At 40.1% G+C, this 19,416-nt stretch overlaps 1 protein-coding gene across 1 annotated transcript; it reads left to right on the forward strand.

Moving 5' to 3' along the window:
• The first annotated feature begins 363 nt into the window (after nt 1-363).
• On the forward strand, nt 364-14,325 carry LOC141787961 (plakophilin-3-like). The gene is made up of 4 exons (XM_074666724.1): nt 364-436; nt 9,128-9,323; nt 9,570-9,657; nt 12,623-14,325. The coding sequence occupies exons 1-4, from the start codon at nt 394-396 to the stop codon at nt 12,662-12,664; spliced, it is 369 nt and encodes a 122-aa protein (XP_074522825.1). The 5' UTR covers nt 364-393; the 3' UTR covers nt 12,665-14,325.
• The last annotated feature ends 5,091 nt before the right edge of the window (nt 14,326-19,416 follow it).

Raw genomic sequence — 19,416 nt, forward strand, 5'->3', positions numbered from 1 at the left:
TTTAAAGGGAAGTGATTGAAATGCAGCGCAGCTGCTGTCCATTCCCGCACCTGACTCCACTTCTGTAATCAAGCACACAGTCACACACCCTCACATCACACCCTAACACAGCCTCACACACACACACACACACACACACACACACACACACACACACACACACACACACACACACTACCTTGAAGTGGAGTGCATGACACATTGTCATGAAATGTGAAAACCAGAACCTGTTTCTCTTTTTGGCCACTTTGAAATTCCTAGCCTGGAAAACAAGGGCGTCAACATTTCCCTCTGTTAAACTAGTGCTGTAGGAATGTAGACAATCCCTGAAGTGTTAAACACCTGTTCTGAAGCACAGCTTGATGCTGGGATGCAGAGATATTTTTTGGCAAAATGTGCAAGAGCTGGCAGGTTGTCTGCATGGTTCTTCCACCAGGTGAGTGGGTCCTTAGAGGCCGTTTTCTCTGTCATTTGTTTGTACAAGATTAATTAACTTCTGGGTTGGTTAGAGGGGGATTTGGAATTGCTTGTCACACGTTCAGCCACAATTTTGCCCCCGACTCCTCCCTCTTTACATGCTTGATGGTGAACCATTGACTATGAAACATGGACACAAGCTGTGTCTCTGTTCAGGGGCTGCAGCCTCCGTAGGCTGTAGCCTTCAGAGGACCCGGCCTTCGTAGCCTGTGTAGACCGCAAAGGCCGAACTGAATTGAGACGGCCTGGTCTACGAAGCATTTCCTGTTTGTCACCTTCGACGTCACACAGCACCGCCCTCACCTGTCAGGGCTACATTACTTTTAAACACACGTAAACCAAAACCTCACATTTAAAACAGGATTATTTTTACTATTTATTTTTGCTTTGCATTATTATGATTATTATTATTATTATTATTATTATTGATAGAGTATAGAACCACCATTTACATGAGAGTAAGGCAACAACGTACATTTTCAACATTTGATCAAGTGCTGGGGGGGTGATAAAAAAAAAAGTATAAGATTCAAGCTGCTGAAATGATTTAATATATTTTTTGAATTCCCTGTAAAATTAAAAAACACCAAGTAAGTTTTTTTTCCCAAGAGAATTAACATTTATGAACATATTTTTATATAGTAATGAGAAGATTTATAAAGAACTGTTTTTCCTCAGTATATTACTTGAAAAAAGCCCAAAAACACATTTTCACCTAGAAAAACAAAATATTCTTTGATGTTTTAGAAACACATTCACATAATTGTTGCCGGATATCCTTCATATCTGGATAAAACAGGACTCCTTTTGGAGTTCGGCCGTGTCCATCATGTTCATCATGCGTTCATGCGCAATGTCTTGGGATACGTGAGGCTATGAAGGACCCAAACCCGTCCTTGAAGGAACCAAACCCATCCTTCGCGGCCCCCGAAACGGAGGACCATTTGGAGGAGCCTCCATATTGGGACAGCCTCTGTATTGGGACGGCCTCTGAATTGGGACACAGCTGTAGTCTCCCTGACATCACCCGTCTGTTTCTGAAACCGAAAATGAAGCACATTGGCTATCGCGGCCATATTGGTAGTGGCAAGGGTTTTGCATACAGCTATATAGCACCAGTCGGTCATGTGACCTGGGCTGTGACTCTGACTGGGCGAGCTCACAATCTTAATATCCTCTGAACTGCTGAGTAAGACAAGAAATCCCCCCCTGTACAGTGTGTCCTGATAGGAAATTAGCTACTCAGATGCATTATTATGGAACCCACATCAGTTATACGTAAACCCCGCCCCAGCCACTCCGAAAGGTCTAGTTACACAGCCAAACTCCACCCACGCTGTGAGTGATGCAGCCAAACCCAAACTGTGTGTTTTGATATGGCATCTGTTCAACGTTCATACAGACTTTAGCATCTGATACGTTTGTTAGGTCGTTCATCTTTTCTGAAAGGAGATTTTTCAAACTGCATAACCGCAGCAGAACACGCCCCCATTCTGAACATTACGTTGTCTTTTGTATTCTTATTACAAACAAATTTACAAATTTAAAGTTAAAATGATGTGGGCTATAATATATATATATATATATATATATATATATATATATATATATATATATAAATTGTGTATATGTGTGTGTGTATTAATTATGGCATATGCTTACTGTACATACTTTAAAAACATAATAAAAATATAATAAAAATTAGTCATTTTCCTTCATTTTTTTCAGTATTAGTGGTTTTGTGTTTTAAATTGGCCCTTAAAAGGTTTAAATTTTTATTCTAAAGGAAACATTCGGGAGTTTTGATTAGAGCAGAAATTAGTTACAATATTTAAGAAAAAAAAAAAAAAAGAAAAGGAAAAAATATTAAACTTAAATGTTACAGCTGTCAGATTTAGTAGCTGTTTTCAGCCACTGAGGGACAATGGAGGGAGATTTCTATTAAATCTGATGCTACATAAAAACTTTAAATGCATCAAAGTCAATGATATTACTAATATTTGATACATTCAAGACTTTAATTCCCTCCAGTTTCTGATCATGTTTTATAGTAAAAATGAGTCGTTTTCCTTCAGTTTTTTTTTTTTTTTTTAAACAGAGACTTTCTGTAACATATGCACCTTTAGCAGGACCAGGTTAATGTAAAAATATTAACTTACCGTCCTTCAGTCAGGGCAATTGCTGAAAGTGAGGGCATCGCAACGTGCGTTGCATCTTGCATGACAAATTTAGCATTTGACATCTCAGTTTTTTTTATTGTGCGTAAGCGTGTTGCAGGCGCGGTTTGACTGCGTCACCAGGGCTGGAGAGCAGCGGGGCGGGGTTGTCCCAGAACTGATGTGGGTTCCATAATAACGCGACTCAGACAGGAGACATTTTTTTAACCAGGCTGTAAATAGGTTATTTTTTGCTGTTGCTGCTGCTCTGGTCCCTGGAACTGCTCTTCTCACTGTTGCTGACCTCAGTTTTTTGCAAAAGGCTTGCCTTCACCTCTTTCTCCACGGTAACGAAACTGTCCTTAAATTGAGGATCCAGGAAAGTGGCAGTGGTAAAGACACAGTTAAGTGTCCTTGCTGTGATGCTGTTTTTTTTTATTTTGACTTTCATTTCAAACGCAAGAATGCTTTTTCCATCCTTTATTGTCAGAAAGTATTTTCCATTTCAGGGGCAGCACACACAACGTTGGTTGCTTCACTCCACTTAATGCATCTGTGAACCTGCTCAGTGGGCCAAGAATCTTTTGTCTCTATTGTCATGTCTGTGTCTTTGGGCATCAGGTGCTGGCTCTACCAATTTTTAGCCAAAGCAGCACAGACAGCTTGTTGCTGTGTAGAGAATCTGTCTACCATCTCAAAGGTCGAGTTCCAACATGTAGGTTTGTCATTTATACGTTTTTTTGCGCTGGTAACTTCAAGGTCTTCTGTTTCTCCTTTAACTTCCTCATTATTTTGTTTGACCTGGAAAAGGCAGACACAGTTGTTTGGAGCTTGGACAAGCGGGCAGAGACTCAATCCAGGCCTAGAGCCTTGCCAACAGCCAGGTGAAAGTCATTGGCAAAACGTGGTATCCAGGTGTTGCGCTGCCTTTTTGTTGGAGGCATTGTCTGTGGTTATTCCAGACATATCTGACATACCCAGTCCCCATTGTTCAGACAGCATCTCCTCCAGTGCTTCATGGAGGCTGTCTGATGTATGATCGGAATATAAACCTGAACAGCCTAAACCCCAGGAATGCAATTATCATAAATTGTTTACAAACTGGATCGTTACAGCCATGTGTACATCAGCTGCCCTGCTTGGATGTCAGTGGTGCAAGCAAAGACAGTCTGACTGCTGAGCTGAGCCTGGTCTCACTGTACAGCTTTGGGATTCCAGTATACATGAAGGTAAGCTGTATTTTTTGTACAACTGATGCACAAGATACTGGAATCCACTTTTTCCACCGTGTATATTGGGACCTGATCAAGACATATGAACTCCACAACTGCTCTGTTCAGGGAGAAAGTCTCCGCCCACCTCAGAGGACCTAGCTTGGTGGCTGCAGACTCACAAGCTGCCTGAGTCAAAACAGCGCTCATTCAAAAGAAAAAAAATTGAGGTATCAATATTTAAAACACATGGTATTGTTTACTTTTTAAAAACATCCATCCATCCATTTCTTCACCCCTTATCCTATTCAGGGTCGCTGGTGGCTGGAGCCTATCCCTGCTGTCATTGGGCGAGAGGCGGGGTACACCCTGGACTGGTCGCCAGCCAATTGACAGACAACCATTCACACACACACTCGCTTCTAGGGACAATTTGGAGTGCTCAATTAACCTGGTGAGAATGTTTTGGGACTGTGGGAGGAAGCCACAGTACCCAGTGAACCCATGCATGCATGGGGAGAACATGCAGACTCCACACAGAAAGGCCCACCAACCAGGCTGGGAATTGAACTCGTAACCTTCTTGATGCAAGGGTGCAGCGCAACTTGTTGCGCCACTGTGCAGCCACTTTTGAAAACAAAAAGTATTATTACTTTCTCAGTACCAGTGTATCATTCAACCCTCTAACCAAGGTGACTGCACCTGTAGATTGGCTTCATTCAGGAACAGACTGGCGCAGAGAATGAGTCTGTGGCAGCTTCCCAAAAGAGGGGGCTGGGGCACCGTCCCACCACTCACCACATTTCCTTAGACACATAAAATAAATAAATAATATAATGAAATAATGTTCTAAACTCTATGTGTGGTTGTATTTTTAAGATGAACAAGGTAATCATGCAATTAATATAAGATAATATAATAGATGATAAAATTAGATAATATATACATATATAATAATATATATATAATTTATGGTAACACTTTATAATACTGCCCAGTAACAGCACTGCAAAAGCGCTGCAATAGCACTGCAATAGCACTGTAAAGCGCTGCAATAGCACTGCAATAGCACTGCAATAGCACTGCAATAGCACTGCAATAGCGCTGCAATAGTGCTGCAATAGTGGGCTAATAGCACTGCAATACGGGGTAATAGCACTGCAATAGCGCTGCAATAGCGGGCTAATAGCACTGCAATACGGGGTAATAGCGCTGCAATTACACTGCAATAGCACTGCAATAGCACTGCTATAGCGGGGTTATAGCACTGCAATAGCACTGCAATAGCACTACAATAGCGCTGCAATAGCGGGCTAATAGCACTGCAATACGGGGTAATAGCACTGCAATAGCGCTGCAATAACACTGCAATAGCGCTGCAATAGCGGGGTTATACCACTGCAATAGCAGGGTAATAGTACTGCAATAGCGGGGTAATAGCACTGCAATAGCGCTGCAGTAGTACAGCAATAGACTGAAGTCAAGCCAGCCCACACGTTGTTGCGGTGCACGCATATGTGGCACGCCACAGTAATAGCCACAAATGCCTTATGTCAAGGTAAAAGAAACCTTCCACACAAACCGAGGGGACCCCGGAAAAAAAAATCAGCTCATTCTGATGTGGAATTTCAAAAATAAGTCCCTCTAAACTTTCAAATATCACTGTGTATTGTCAACATATAGATTTGTAATAAAAAAAAAATACAGTGAGATGTGAAAGTTTAGAGGGCTTTTAATTTTAAAATTAAACATCAGAATGAACTGATTTTTTCTGAGTGACATCCTGAGGTCAAGTACTATCAGTCTGAAGTGGAATGGTCCAGTGATAACTACAGATTTTTTAATAATTATAAATCTATATATTCAGGAATTACTGTGAAATTTGAAAGTTTAGAGGGCTTTTATTTTGAACATCTACATTAGAATGAGCTGATTTTTTCTGTGTGACAACCTGAGGTCAAGTTCTATCGGTCTAAAGTGGAATGGTCCAGTTATAACAACAGATTTTTTAATTATTTTGATTGTTGATAAAATACAGTGAAATTTGAAAGTTTAGATGGCTTTTATTTTGAAATTCAACATCGGAATGAGCTGATTTTTTCTGAGTGACAACCTGTGGTCAAGTACTATCGGTCTAAAGTGGAGTGGTCCAGTTATAACAACAGATTTTTTAATAATTATTAATCTACATATCCAGGAAATACAGTGAAATTTGAAAGTTTAGATGGCTTTTATTTTGAAATTCTACCTCAGAATGAGCTGATTTTCCTGATTGTCATCCTGAGGTCACCTACTATCAGTCTGAAGTGGAATGGTCCAGTTATATCTACTTTTTTTGTGTATATATATATATACATATATATATATATATATATATATATATATATATGTGTGTGTGTGTGTGTGTGTGTGTGAGTGTGTGTGTGTAAATCTATGTATACACGAAATACAGTGAATTGTGAATATTAAGAGGGCTTTTTTTTTGAAATCCCACATAAGAGTGAGGTCCCCTTGGTTTGTGTGGAAGGTTTCTTTTACCTTGAAAAGAGGCATTTGTGGCTATAACCGTAATGTGCCATATATGCGCGCACCGCAAAACAACGTGTGGGCTGGCTTGGCTTCAGTCTATTGCAGTGCTATTACTGGGCCGTATTATAAAGTGTTACTGAATGTATTTATCAGGATGAGAAAACGTGAGAGTTCAAAAACACATCAGAGGGTACAGACCAGGTTTAAGTCAGGAAACAGAGCAGAAAAAGAATTCAGGGTGCAGAATCAGAAATATCTGGGTCTAAAAAAGTTGTCTGAGATCAAAATAGTCTGAATCTGAAAACCAATCCTGATCAAATCTGGATTCTGATCATGCCATAAAACCCATCCATCCATTTTCTTTACCTGCTTATCCTGTTCAGGGTTGCGGGTGGCTGGAGCCTATCCCAGCTGTCATTGGGCGAGAGGCGGGGTACACCCTGGAGTCTGGACTGGTCGCCAGTCAATCACAGGGCTCACATATATGTTACTGGGTCATTTACTCAGGGAGTGCACAGAAAACTACATGTGCCACAAGGTTAACAGCTTTTAACGCCTCTTTATACCATCCAAAACACATGAAGGTTAAGTATGGGCAAAAATAATCACAAAAATAAAAAAAAATAAAAAATAAAAATAAAAAATATATATATATATATATATATATATATACACACCCTCCCCTTGTGATCCTTACAGTGGTTTGAGCCAATCTCCTTCTCCCGGCACAGATGCTGCCGCCGCACACACACATGAACACAAATACAGATGCACAGGCAGAGCAGAGGATCGCGGTTAAGTAAGTAGCTTTCATTGAAAGACTTAACAACCCTAACTTCACATGTTCAACAGACACACAGAGAAAATGAAAAGCAAATGTCAGCTCCTTTGTCTGAAGTCTGACAGTATGCTTTAAATAAACACAAGACACTGATTAAGCTTTCCACCAGATGTGGTGCACACACACAGACAGACCACAGAGTGCCAAGGATCGCGATTAAGTGCATTAAAACACTAAACAATTTATAAGTTAATTATCACCGTTTGCTGCTGGCTGGCAAACAGCCTCTTCTTTATGATGCAAAAGGCTGTGACAGATAAGACAGACAGGTGACAGGCTGACATTCTCATCCTCTCATTTATGACACAAATATTAAACTATTTAAGATGCCTCTAGTGAGAGATTATCCAGATTTATGAGTTCATTGATGTAGGCCATTATTTATTAGAGTCTTATGTTCTATCCTGGATTTATTGATTTAAAAAAAAAGTAAGTACGATTACAATCACAACATAAAACAACACAGCAAAAAATAGAACATTTATTTTTATGTCCCCCCCCAGGAATTAATCTCTGAATTTTTTCTGTTTATTGTCCCCCCCCAACAATGAAAAGGGATTTTCGCCACTGGTCCAGAGTAGCACCAACTCCTCACTGGGCTGGAAGAAGAGACCTTTTGCATCAGAGGCTGGAGGCGGAGTCAAAATTGCCTGAATTTAATTGAAAGTGTAAAATTCCACTGTCTGCTTTATCTATTCAAAAGTTTTATAAAAACCATCTATTTCCATATTTACATCCAGTTTGAGCAGCAGTGGCCTCCCGTGACTGTAAATATGGTCTCAGCTTGATCAGGTGGTCGGCGGTGCCAATTTCCCTAATTTTGGGTGATCAGTGATCAGGTATTGGTGATCGGCCAATCCTTACATATGAAAGTGATCCTCCAGGAAGAACCAACAGCCAGCCTTTATTACTCTGAGACCTAAAACTCAGGACATTTTATTGTTTTTTTAAGTTAAAATATAAACATTGTAATGTTTCACAGATATTTTTCAATGATTTTCAATAAAATAAGATTGGAACATTGAAGGTATATGCTGTCAGTTATATATTAAAAAAAAATGGTATCGGCCAAAATCAGTATCAGCAGGTCAGGCTTTTTAAAGATCGGTGTTGGTGATTGGTGATCAGCCAGAAAATTGTGATCGGTGCACCCCTAGTCCTGGATTTACTCGCTCATATTAACCCCGTTGGGCTGGTAATCCTCGTCCTCCTTTCAGGACAGAGTCGCCTTTTCATTTTTTTCCTCTCCTGCTCTTGAAATCCTGCTTTGGATGAAGAAACTTTGAGCCCTGATATCACTCAGCTCCTCCTCTGACCATCAACAGATACACCGTGATGTGGGGCACGGTTTAGGTGACAGGGGAAAAATCAGGAACCTCTGCACCATCTGAATGTATGTTGACATGTAAAACAGTTAGCAAAAAAAGATGCTGATTTTTTGACATGAATTGCAATGGGAAAATAGCATGGTTTAATGTGTTTAAGTGTGTGAGTGATACCTGATGAATCCAAGATTTGTTCAGTGACCGTGTGGCTCTCTGTGTGGGTTCCCACAGTAGGTTCAGTCTGAGGTAACCAATGAGTCAGTTAGCACTGAGGTGTGAAATACTTGCTGATGGGCTCAGGGTTTGTCTTCAGTATGCGTCCATGCCAGCTGCCCTTTGGCACAGTTGTGAGGTCAGCCTTGTACATGTAGAATATTAAGATCAGAGAATCAAAGTTGGGATTTTACCTGACAGAGGCATTCAGAGGCGTGTGTAACATCAGTTTTTATGAACGGTTAATTTACCCACAGTGTGGGTGGGGATGGATCCCTGTTACTGTGGACGTTTGGACTGATTCACCTGGTAAATGAAAATCAAACAAAAGCAAGACTCTTCCCATAAGGTTGTCCTCTTTCTCTGTCCTCTAAGCCCGGATCATGGTCAGCGTTCTGGTTTCCAAGCTGCCCAGTGACGGCCTCCAAAAGCAGCCATCCAGTGAGGTGGTGGTCAACATCTGTGGAACCCTGAATCACCTGGTCACTGTCAGTTCTTTGGCAGCTCATGAAATCACTCACTTCAATGGTCTGCCTAAACTGGTGGGCATCAAGGTGTCCCATGACAGCAGGTAGGACAGAGTGTCTCTGTGAGCCTCAGGTGTCAGAGCAGCTCTTCCTTCAGGGGTACATGATCTACCAACCCCCCTTTGATTTATACAACTATTTGTGTTAATGTTTAGATTTTCTGTGTTCTGCTTTTTGATTTCTCATCAGATCAGAAGAGTCATGTCTAAAAGAAACATGTCATGGTCATAATCTGTCTGTCTTTTTCTTGGCATGTGTCCTGACATATGTCTTGCTGTGTCGTCTTTCAGCTATGGGAGTTTAAAGGCTGCTAAAGCAGCTTCAACTGTCCTCTGCAACATGTTCCAGTATAGCAAACTGCACAGAGACTACAAACTGGTGAGTGTTCATCTGCAGAAACAACACACAGAACACACAGCCACTTAAATATTGCACACATTATACGCATTTTATGGTTCTGCTAAAAAGTCAACCAGCTCGATTTTGAACCTTGTGTGTTTGGTGGCTTGATTTCTGATGAAGACAGAAGTTTAATGAGTTTCAAAAGTTGTGGAAACAGAAGGTTTAACATTGCAGTGTTCCTGAGGTGATAGAAACAGAATGGACAACTTCCTGCAGCTCAAAACACAAGTCGAAGTCCTCATAAAAAAGATCATTCAAAGGTTTTCTGTGGAAGGCTTCCCATGGTTTGATATGTTTCTGACATTTTTTTATGATCAGGATTCTTTTTGCTGCAGGAATAATTAAGATATTTCAGATTTTGTTTTGTTGAGCTAAAGGAGGTTGTCTGCCACCCAGTATTTTATGTCTGTGACACTTATGAAGGTTTGGGGTGTTTTTCGGGTCACCAGCTCTGATAGGGGGTATCAAACTGTGCACCATCATTTGGTATCTGAACAATGCTTCTGCTTGTCTCATGTCAAGCCCGCAGAGCTAGACTATGAACTGTGTTGTCCAGAAAAGAAGCCTAAGTTAAACGGTGACAGGATTTTAAACTTACTGAAAAACAAAGACAGTTGGACTTTTCTTGTATATCACATTGAGGACTTTGTAATGAACCCAGCTGGGGAAGTCAAAGATCTCTGATATCAAAGAAAAAACAGTGACACAGCAACATCTCATTAGTGATTCTATAATTAGGGGAATGTTTCGGGTAAACAAAAAGTGAGAAAAAAAATCTGTACTATTTTGCTTTATATTCTATTTGTTTGCAAAGTATATGTAATGTTCTAAATTCATTGATTGGCGAGCTTAAGCTCTAATTAATTCTTAAATATTTAATTAATAAAAAAATGGTGCACTATTTTGTCAACTGTGTTATAGACAAAAGTTGCGACTATTTTTTCAACATAAATCTTTATTATTCTGAATTTAGAGTCATTCAACATTTCTGTGTCTGACTGCGCTCCCTAGAAAGGTCCCTCATCATTTATATCACAGTTTAGCGAAAATTTAAAAGAGTTATGGCACAAAAACCACATGTAACACAGCTGACAAGACAAGAAGAGAGAAACCTGTCTCTACAGCACTACATTTTGACATTTCCTCCATTTTTTGGCTGTTGTGATAACTGCAGACCTTGAATATGCCACCACCATCACCCCATATTTCTGCACATTTTCTACAGTTTGGTTTTTATAACATCTCTAGTAGGAACACTAGATGGACAATTAATGCGCCCCATGTACAGACAGTCATTCTGATGAAATATTGATGAAGAGGAGCTGAAAAATGCCACACTTTCTTCAAGGGTCCCTCCAAAAAGGATATGACCTCAATTGATTTGGGTCATGTGACTTTGGAGCAAACCATTGCTGATTTATAGGCCTTTTTTCAATGGATAACACATTTGACACAGATTACTCTGACACACACAGTGAATAATTTTAGCTAAATTAATTATTTAAATAGTTTTTAAAACAACTTTTTCACGTATTAATGATTATTAAACAAATAATGCTGAAAATAATCACCACAAACATGTTTTCTAGTGTTAATTTTAAAGAGCAAACTTGACATTTGAGGAATCAGACAGCACAAAAACTGCAAATTCCAATACATGATTTGCATTATTTGCTGAATCAATGATGGAACCTGTTAACTTTCTGTATTAAATGAAAGTGAAATATCAGCTAAATGACCCACAGTAAAAATGGTCATTGCTACGAATGAATATTTGGTAAATTGGTAAGTTTACCCCATGGACATGAAGTTTACCCTTGATTATAGAACCACTCTTATACTGGGAAATGAAAAGGAAAGAGATTAGATAATTTCTTGATGTATTTTGTTAAGGAATCTCTTCTTCACTTCATCAATGACGCTATTATAAAATAAATGATTAAAGGGAAAATCTCATAAATGGTGCGGGTAATACTGAGATCTTGACCAGGGACTTGAAACTGAATCCCTTTTGATTTGGTATTTGTGATGAATTACAGTCTTCATGCTCAGCTGAAATGTACTGTCAGGAATGTGTGATATACAGGTGAAGGGAAGCATGTAAATGGAAAACAGTGTTAGGGCCTGAGACAGTACCCTGAGGGACCCCATGGAGCAAAGATGCTGCTGCTGACACAGAAACATCTGTAGTACAAATAAGTCCTGAACCAATTTAAAATGGTATCAGTAACACCAGCCTGCTTCACTAATCTGTCAAAGAATAGGTCATGGTTGGTGGTATCAAAACCAGCAGACATCATTAAAACTGATGGCAAGAATATTCAGTTTCAAATAGTCACCTACCATCTGGATCATTGAAAACCTGAGTCGTCTGGGTGGATTCACCAATACTGTTGAAAAGTTTTTGACAGATCCTGCCCTGGTTGTCAGGGAGTCTGTCTCTCAAGATGTTTTTTACCTGAGTGTGTGAAGCCCACAGGAGGACTTGCACTGTAGCTTTTTTGACTTGTTCATGGATATTTATTCTTCAAGCGATACAGCTCTGTGCTCAAACTGTAAGCCATCAACCTTTGTAGAGGAGAAACTACTCATATCGCCTCTCTGGAAGTTCACAGGTGGCATGGTGTGAATAAAACACACTCCAACTGCTTCCTCACTGATCATGACCAGCACTGAGCCAGTTCCTGTGAGCTGACTCACTGGTATGTAGCTTCAATTAGCCCCTCACAAGCCCCAACCTCAGTGTTATTGCCTTTAGCTTTGGTACTCTATGAATGTCTCTCCTCTTGGTGGAAAGTAAGTTACGGCAGAGGGAGGAGACGGAGAGGGGGTTGTGTTGAGCCGAGTATGAATCTTTAGATCTGATATCACCTTTTATAGAAACATGTGTTCTCCTCCATAGTTTGTCCCTTTTCTTTATTTGCGTGTCTGTGTTTTTCAGAAAGGATTTGGCAGACGAGACCTCACTGATGTCACCCTCTGAGTGAAGCATGCTGTCTGATCCATGATCCAGGCCTCAGACCTCAGGATCACAGTTCCTGTTTGGGAGGAAAGAAAGAAGGAAATCGATTAGAGCTAACAAAACTGTAGTTTTATACTCGATGTGCCTTTCATTTAGTGCCTTACTTGCTTTATTCTGAGAGGTCAGACTGTGATAACTCAAAGTTAACATCCACATGCTTTCCTTTATGTAACTTACTAACACAGGTGGACTTCAGCTCACAGCTTCCTACCTACTATAGACCAGTCTTAGTTTAATGAAAGTATTAAATGAGCTCCCTCTCCTGCTGTGGAGGAGAGGAAGCAGGTGTGCACTGAGACAGCACAGAGAAAGACCTGAGTACTCTGCATCAATCAGGTCAGTGTGAACAGAAATATCATACACTATTAGGACTTCAGTATTTGGCCACACCTGTCAACTGTTGAATTCAGGTGTTTCAGTCAGACCTGTAGCTGTAAACACCCTGCAGCGCACAAAGCAAGGACTGATAACGACTTGTTTGGTGAGGAAGAACTTGAATGAGCTCTGACCTGAACTCCATCACGCACCTTTGGATGAACTGGACCAGAGATATTGAGCCAGGCATTCTGGTCCAACATCAGTGTCTGATCCCATGAATGCTGAACAGAAAGAATGGGCCCAATCCCCCACAGAAACACTCCTGGACCTAATGGAAAGCCTTCCAAGCAGAGCTAACACTGGTATAACTCCACGTTAGAGTGGATGTCACTGTAGTGTGTGTGGCCGTCTGGTCTTCAAGTGACTGAATACTTTGGTCCATGTAGTGCAGGGGTCTGCAACCTTTACTATCAAAAGAGCCACTTTGCCCCCTCCCCCACCAAAGAAATGTGGTCTGGAGCCACAAAACAACACAGCTTGTTAAGTTTAATATGTTTTATTCTTTGTCTATTTTTACCTGTTGTGCCAAAAGAAAACCCCAAACAGAAGTGTAGTGTGCATGTGAAGGTCTACTTTGAAATGAATCCAGCATTGAAACATGCAGACCCTGTTAGAGCCTGAAACGTAACAATGACCCGAAATGTGATAATTTAAAAAATGTTATAAATCCCAAAATGTAACAACTTTTTACATTTTGAATTTTATAGCATGCTTTCCACTTCACTATGGGCTTAACACTTTTGTTACATTATCGACCAGTTGTTACATTTCAGGTTGTTGTTACGTTCTGAAAATGTCTTTCAATGTTACATTTTTTGTTTGCTAATTTCTCACCACATATTATAAATATATTTTAGTAGAGAAGTTATTAATTTTTTTTCTAAATTCAACATTAAAGGTTTCACCTTGAACCCCGAGATAACTGCAACAAAACAGACAAAAACTAATTAAATAGTTGGTTTCTAATTGTTTCACCAACTGTCTGCCTCTCCATTGGTCCACACCGATCTGCAGGCAGCCAATCAGCACCTCACTATTATAGCTGAGCTGCTTTCTCTGATCAGTTCACAGATAGTGAGGTTAAACTGAGAGGCTGTGGTCCATCCTGGGATGGTTTCTGTAGTTGCACTCCAAACCTTGCTCCAAAGACAGCGGGGACAGACCACTATATAGGGCCTCACATATTGTCTGTTTTTTCTAACTGTTTAGTGTAAAATTCAAAGATATGAATAAAAAATATGTCAGCAGCACTAACTGGAAACAGGCTGTCACTGTGTTTGTTATTCGTGGTAGGAAAATGGAGATTTTCTGATATGACAACAAGATTTCAGGACATCCATCACGTTAGGCTGAAAGACAACAATAACAATCACGCCGATTGAAGAGGGAAGAAAAGGTCTGCAGTGCTAAGTGAATGTCTAGCAGTACAGAACACAAGCTCTGACATGTGGCCAGTTGACCAGAGACCAGCCCAACCTGACACAGCCTGTCTAAACACTGACAGTTAGATACTCTGCACGTTTGGTCTTGTTTGTATCAAATATTTATCAGTCTAACTTTGACCTCTGCAGATTGGTAAACCAGATTAGTCAGCGTCACATAATACTGGCTGCTACAGGCACTTTCTGGCTTTGGTCACTGGATGGCAGTATTGAGCAATGATAGTGTTAATGGCTCAACTGGGAAACCATCAGGGATCCAAAGCAGGTGCATCAAAAACTCTGAGTCTAACCCTGAACTCTGAGCTGATCTACAATGAGATAAGTAGGGATAGGTACCGAATTATGTACTTTTAAAGGTACCGACCGAATTCTGTCAAAAGTACCGGGTATCGATTCATGTAAAATCAAAAGGTACCATGTTTAGGTACCTAAACGCACCCTTGTGACTGCGAGGGAGTGGAAGAGTAGGCGATTTTCCATGCTGGACATGAACACAGCATTTCAAGGTTATATATTGAAGAATATATTTGTTAAATTGTAAAAAATAAATATTTTATTATTGAACAAATTGATATTTTTACCACATAAACACAAAAAAATACCGAAAATTGGTACCATTGAGTACTGGTACCGATTGTCAAGTACCGGGCATTGGTACTGTATCGTTTCAAATGTGAAAGGTACCCATCCCTAGAGATAAGAAACTCTGAATTTTCGGTTCCAAATCAGCTGATCTGAATCAGTTTGATTAACTTGGAGTAGTTTCACCTGGAGTTAAGTGCATGCACCACAACTATAAAAAGCCAGCATCAATGGAGCCCAGATTCGACTGGTCACCAGGTAAGGAGGGGGCCATGTTTTTCACCCCACAAAAATTAGAGATCTGTTGCAGCTGTTAAAGAGAGAGAGAGATGCACAGACTTAAAAGGAAAAATAAAAAAAACGGGCATCACTTTGCTCTGCTTGAAGTTGGGTCTCCACAAGAACTGCTCCCCCTGGTGGCTAGCTGCAGTCAGGTCAAAAACGCCGTGTTGTGGTGTGAAGGGAGATGTGGTGGTGAACTAAGAGTTACTCTCATAGTTCTTATATTGATTTGTGCTAATTGCGCCATGTGATAATATGTGTAGTTGCAGAAGGTTGAGAGCTCCTGAGAGCCTACAGATCTCTCTGTATGAAGGAAGAATGGACACCATTAACAGAAAAGGTTTTGTTTTAAAGCTGGATGATGCTGAGAAATGAAAGGAGACATCACTGGCTCACCCCCAGGGCTCTCAAGTGTCACGCATTGAGCATGACAGTCACTCTTTTGGGTCTTTTGTCACACACTCCCGCCACACATTGTATTTCTCACGCTGAAAAAAATGTACAGAGAGAGGCTTCAGACTTGACTTGGACTCATGAACAATCATTATGATCTCTCTTTTCCTGGCGTATAAAAATTAGGAAAACTATGAAATGTCTGATCAGCCATGGCACATCATAGATATGAGGCGCGTCTGGCGGTCCCGCATAGTAATACATCTGATGCCGCCACGATCCGCTCTGTGGACTATTGGCTCGATATCTTCCGCTTAAACTGTGGCTGTTACTGCTGTTGTCTGACAGTAATGTCACTTAACAGTGCAGCCGATGTACATGTGAATATCTGACCTAATACCTCCCGAAATGCTGATCCGATACTGAGTAAAATTCAGTAAAAAAAGCAGAGTAATGACAAACTTTGCTGCTACCACTAGAAGCACATCAATCGAATGTATTCGAAAGTATGATTGACCTGAAGCTCTCAACTTTAAACACAAAAGTAAGTCTTCTAGCTCAGGCTAGCTAGTGTTAGCAAATTACCTGCAAAGCTCCAAACAAATAAAAACACGTTCATTCTAAAGCCTTTATATGATTTGCTTCATGGTGTTGTACTAGATACATGGCAGTTTTCTGTATATCATTAAGAGAAACTAGGCAATTCCCATCAAACACTGTATTTATTTAACCTCTGCCATCATAACACCGTCTACTGTCACTTTCTACTGCCTCTTACAGTAACCTGATGCCCATGCCACCACACGGCAATGGAAGCGATCTGTGCATATAGCATATTGGAGGCCCTCTGCCCTCTTCACTACACCAAAAAATGGAAGACCTTGTCGCCATGGCAACAGAAAGACCTCTGTAGTGTGTAGTGGTCTTTGGTGAATGAAACACATGCAGTTAACTGATTTTTATTGAGCTTTGTGTTGATTGCTGTGTATCTCAGTACAGTGCATCCCGTGAGAGGTGCTTCACTTGCAGTGTTCTCAGGGCCACAGCCGGGTGGTGCCCACTGAAGTCTGAGAGTTGCTTGGCCATATTTTTAAAGAATTAGTGACTTCAACAGAGTTTACATTGTGATACCTTTTAAATGAGACTCAGACTGACACTTCTGGCACAGATCAGAAATGAAAGATTCAAACTGTCTGAGGCTAGGTGGCTTAGTGTGGCTCCTTCTTCATCAAATCAGGGAGCAGAAATACTGTTTACTGAAACAACCAGCAGCCACGCCTGCATCAGCCCAGTCATAGCACACACACACACACACACACACACACACACACACACACACACACACACACACACACACACACACACACACACACACACACACACACACACACACACTTATAATTCCTTATCACTTAGACTGGAGGGACAAACAGATAAGGACAGAGACAGTTGAGGTTAGAGCTCGTCTGATTGGACGCTATTTGAAACCTGAACAGCACAGAAGAAGCAAAAGTTGAAGGTAAGACAGGTTTTCATACTCTGTGCTTTTACAATAATCATTTCTATAATGAGAATTCTGAACTCTAATTCATATCAGAGTCACGGTTATTTTTTGGATAGCAGGAACATTCAGAGGTCATGTTGGTGACATTAAATGTGGATTTCTGTCTTCATTCTGATTCTGTGTTTCCAGTGCTGCTTGTTTCCCCCTCAGATCTGAGAAGATGGACGTATCTGAGGAGGATAAAGAAGAATCAGGGTCTGCTACCCCCACCTGTCTGTCTATGAAGAGTGACACCTCCAGACATAGACCTCCAAACTTCAATAATGAGCCTGGACCCTCAGGAACAAAGTAAGACACTGTTTCTGCTCCAACTAAGCAAGAGTTTAAACTGCAAAACTGATTTCTAATTGTAACTTGAGCCAAGGTCCTTTTTTCTGGCAAAGTCCCCAGAGATGTCCAACAAAAAGAAGGATTACTGCTATTCTCCTAAACATGGATTAAATGTTTTGTTTTGTTTTAACTCTCTGAAGTTACAGCAGCTACTCATAAATCTGTCACGCCTTTTTATATAAACTCTATGATCCATGATGTGGTCCAAGGTTCAGCTTTATAGCTTTAATCATGATGAGTTTGTACCATGAACTGCAACGTTAGGGCGATAACCAGATATTAAACATTAACATTTAACTGAACAGATAAAAGAAGATCCAGCAAGAATAAAAAAACTAAACAGTATCAGTACCAGGTAAATACAGGCACATCTCAATAAATGAGTGGAAATCCACAAAATATAGTAGTATATCATTTTGTTTATTATGTATTTTTTTGCATCACACTTGATAAAATGTGCAATTTTGGCAACTTTTTTGGTAAATATGATCTGTTTTTCAATTTTTAACAGGTGAAATGAAACTATTTGTCATGTTGATGAGACTGAGAGCTTTGAAACTCACGGATCAAATATAATACACTCTGAATTATAGGGTTAATTGTGATTATGGCTTACAGTTTATGGAAACCCAAAATTCAGTATCTCATTAAACTAACTATGGTTTAAAAGTTGAATTTTGTAAACAAATGATGGCATTAGCCATTTAACTTGAAACACATGCAAATGCTGGCATGTTTCTTTCATGGTGGCTTCGTTTAAAAGGAAAAAAAGTTTTCCAACTGTTCTAGATTTACTTCCAAGAAGCATTGTTACGACAAAGAAATGATCAACCAAACACAAAGTTCCTTACCTATTGTTTTGAGTTCATTATATACACTGATCTGCCACTTTATTAGGTAGACCTTGCTGGTACTGGGTTGGACCCCCTTTTTTCTTCAGAACTGCCTTAATCCTTGGTGGTATAGATTTAACAAGGTACTGGAAACATTCCTCAGATAGTTTGGTCCATAGTGATATGATAGCATCACACAGTTGCTGTAGATTTGTCGGCTGAACATCCATGATGAGAATCTCCCGTTCCACCACATCCCAAAGGAGCTCCATTGGATTGAGATCTGGGGACTGTGGAGGCCATTTGAGTACAGGGAACTCATTGTCATGTTCAAGAAACCAGTCTGGGATGATTCCAGCTTAATGACTTGGAGCGTTATCCTGCTGGAAGTCTCCATCAGAAGATGGGTACACTGTGCTCATAAAGTTGTAGCGTGAATCGGTGTCAAAGAATGACTAGTTAATTATTAACAGCATAATGCCAGCATTCCACTGGAGCGAAAGTATAACTTTCAAAAGACATCTAAACTTACAATATGTGAGTTTAAATTTAAGTTGGGGCACCACCCAATTTAGAGAAAACAGGGAAACTTTAGAAGGGTTTACTGTAAGAATTTGTGATTTAATAATTCATAGAATTATCAATTATCAAGTCTCAATGTCAAAAGGCCGCTACATCAAACGTGAATTCTTTTGAACGGTGTACAGAGGCCGTTAATTTCAACCACACAAAGACAGAAAGCAATTTCTTTATATATGAAAAGTTTATTGACTAACTAAAAGAAGAAATATGTGCATGGATAAATGAACATGTGAAAGATATAAAAGGATAAATGCATTGATGAATGCAAAGTGAAACTGATCATAAAAAACCGGAATAAAATGACATAAACCAACCCACATAAATCTA

Source organism: Halichoeres trimaculatus, unplaced genomic scaffold, assembly GCF_033239565.1.
Source record: "Halichoeres trimaculatus isolate MK-OKI-2021-1 unplaced genomic scaffold, fHalTri1.1 fHalTri1_scaffold_3, whole genome shotgun sequence".
NCBI classification, from domain to species: domain Eukaryota; kingdom Metazoa; phylum Chordata; class Actinopteri; order Labriformes; family Labridae; genus Halichoeres; species Halichoeres trimaculatus.

What these genes read in the sequence shown, in the direction of transcription:
- LOC141787961 (XM_074666724.1), top strand. Translation starts at nt 394, where the DNA reads ATGTGCAAGAGCTGGCAGGTTGTCTGCATGGTTCTTCCACCAG. An exon ending in CTGCATGGTTCTTCCACCAG is followed by an intron (nt 437 to 9,127) that starts GTGAGTGGGTCC and finishes CTGTCCTCTAAG; the next exon opens with CCCGGATCATGGTCAGCGTT. An exon ending in TGCACAGAGACTACAAACTG is followed by an intron (nt 9,658 to 12,622) that starts GTGAGTGTTCAT and finishes TGTGTTTTTCAG; the next exon opens with AAAGGATTTGGCAGACGAGA.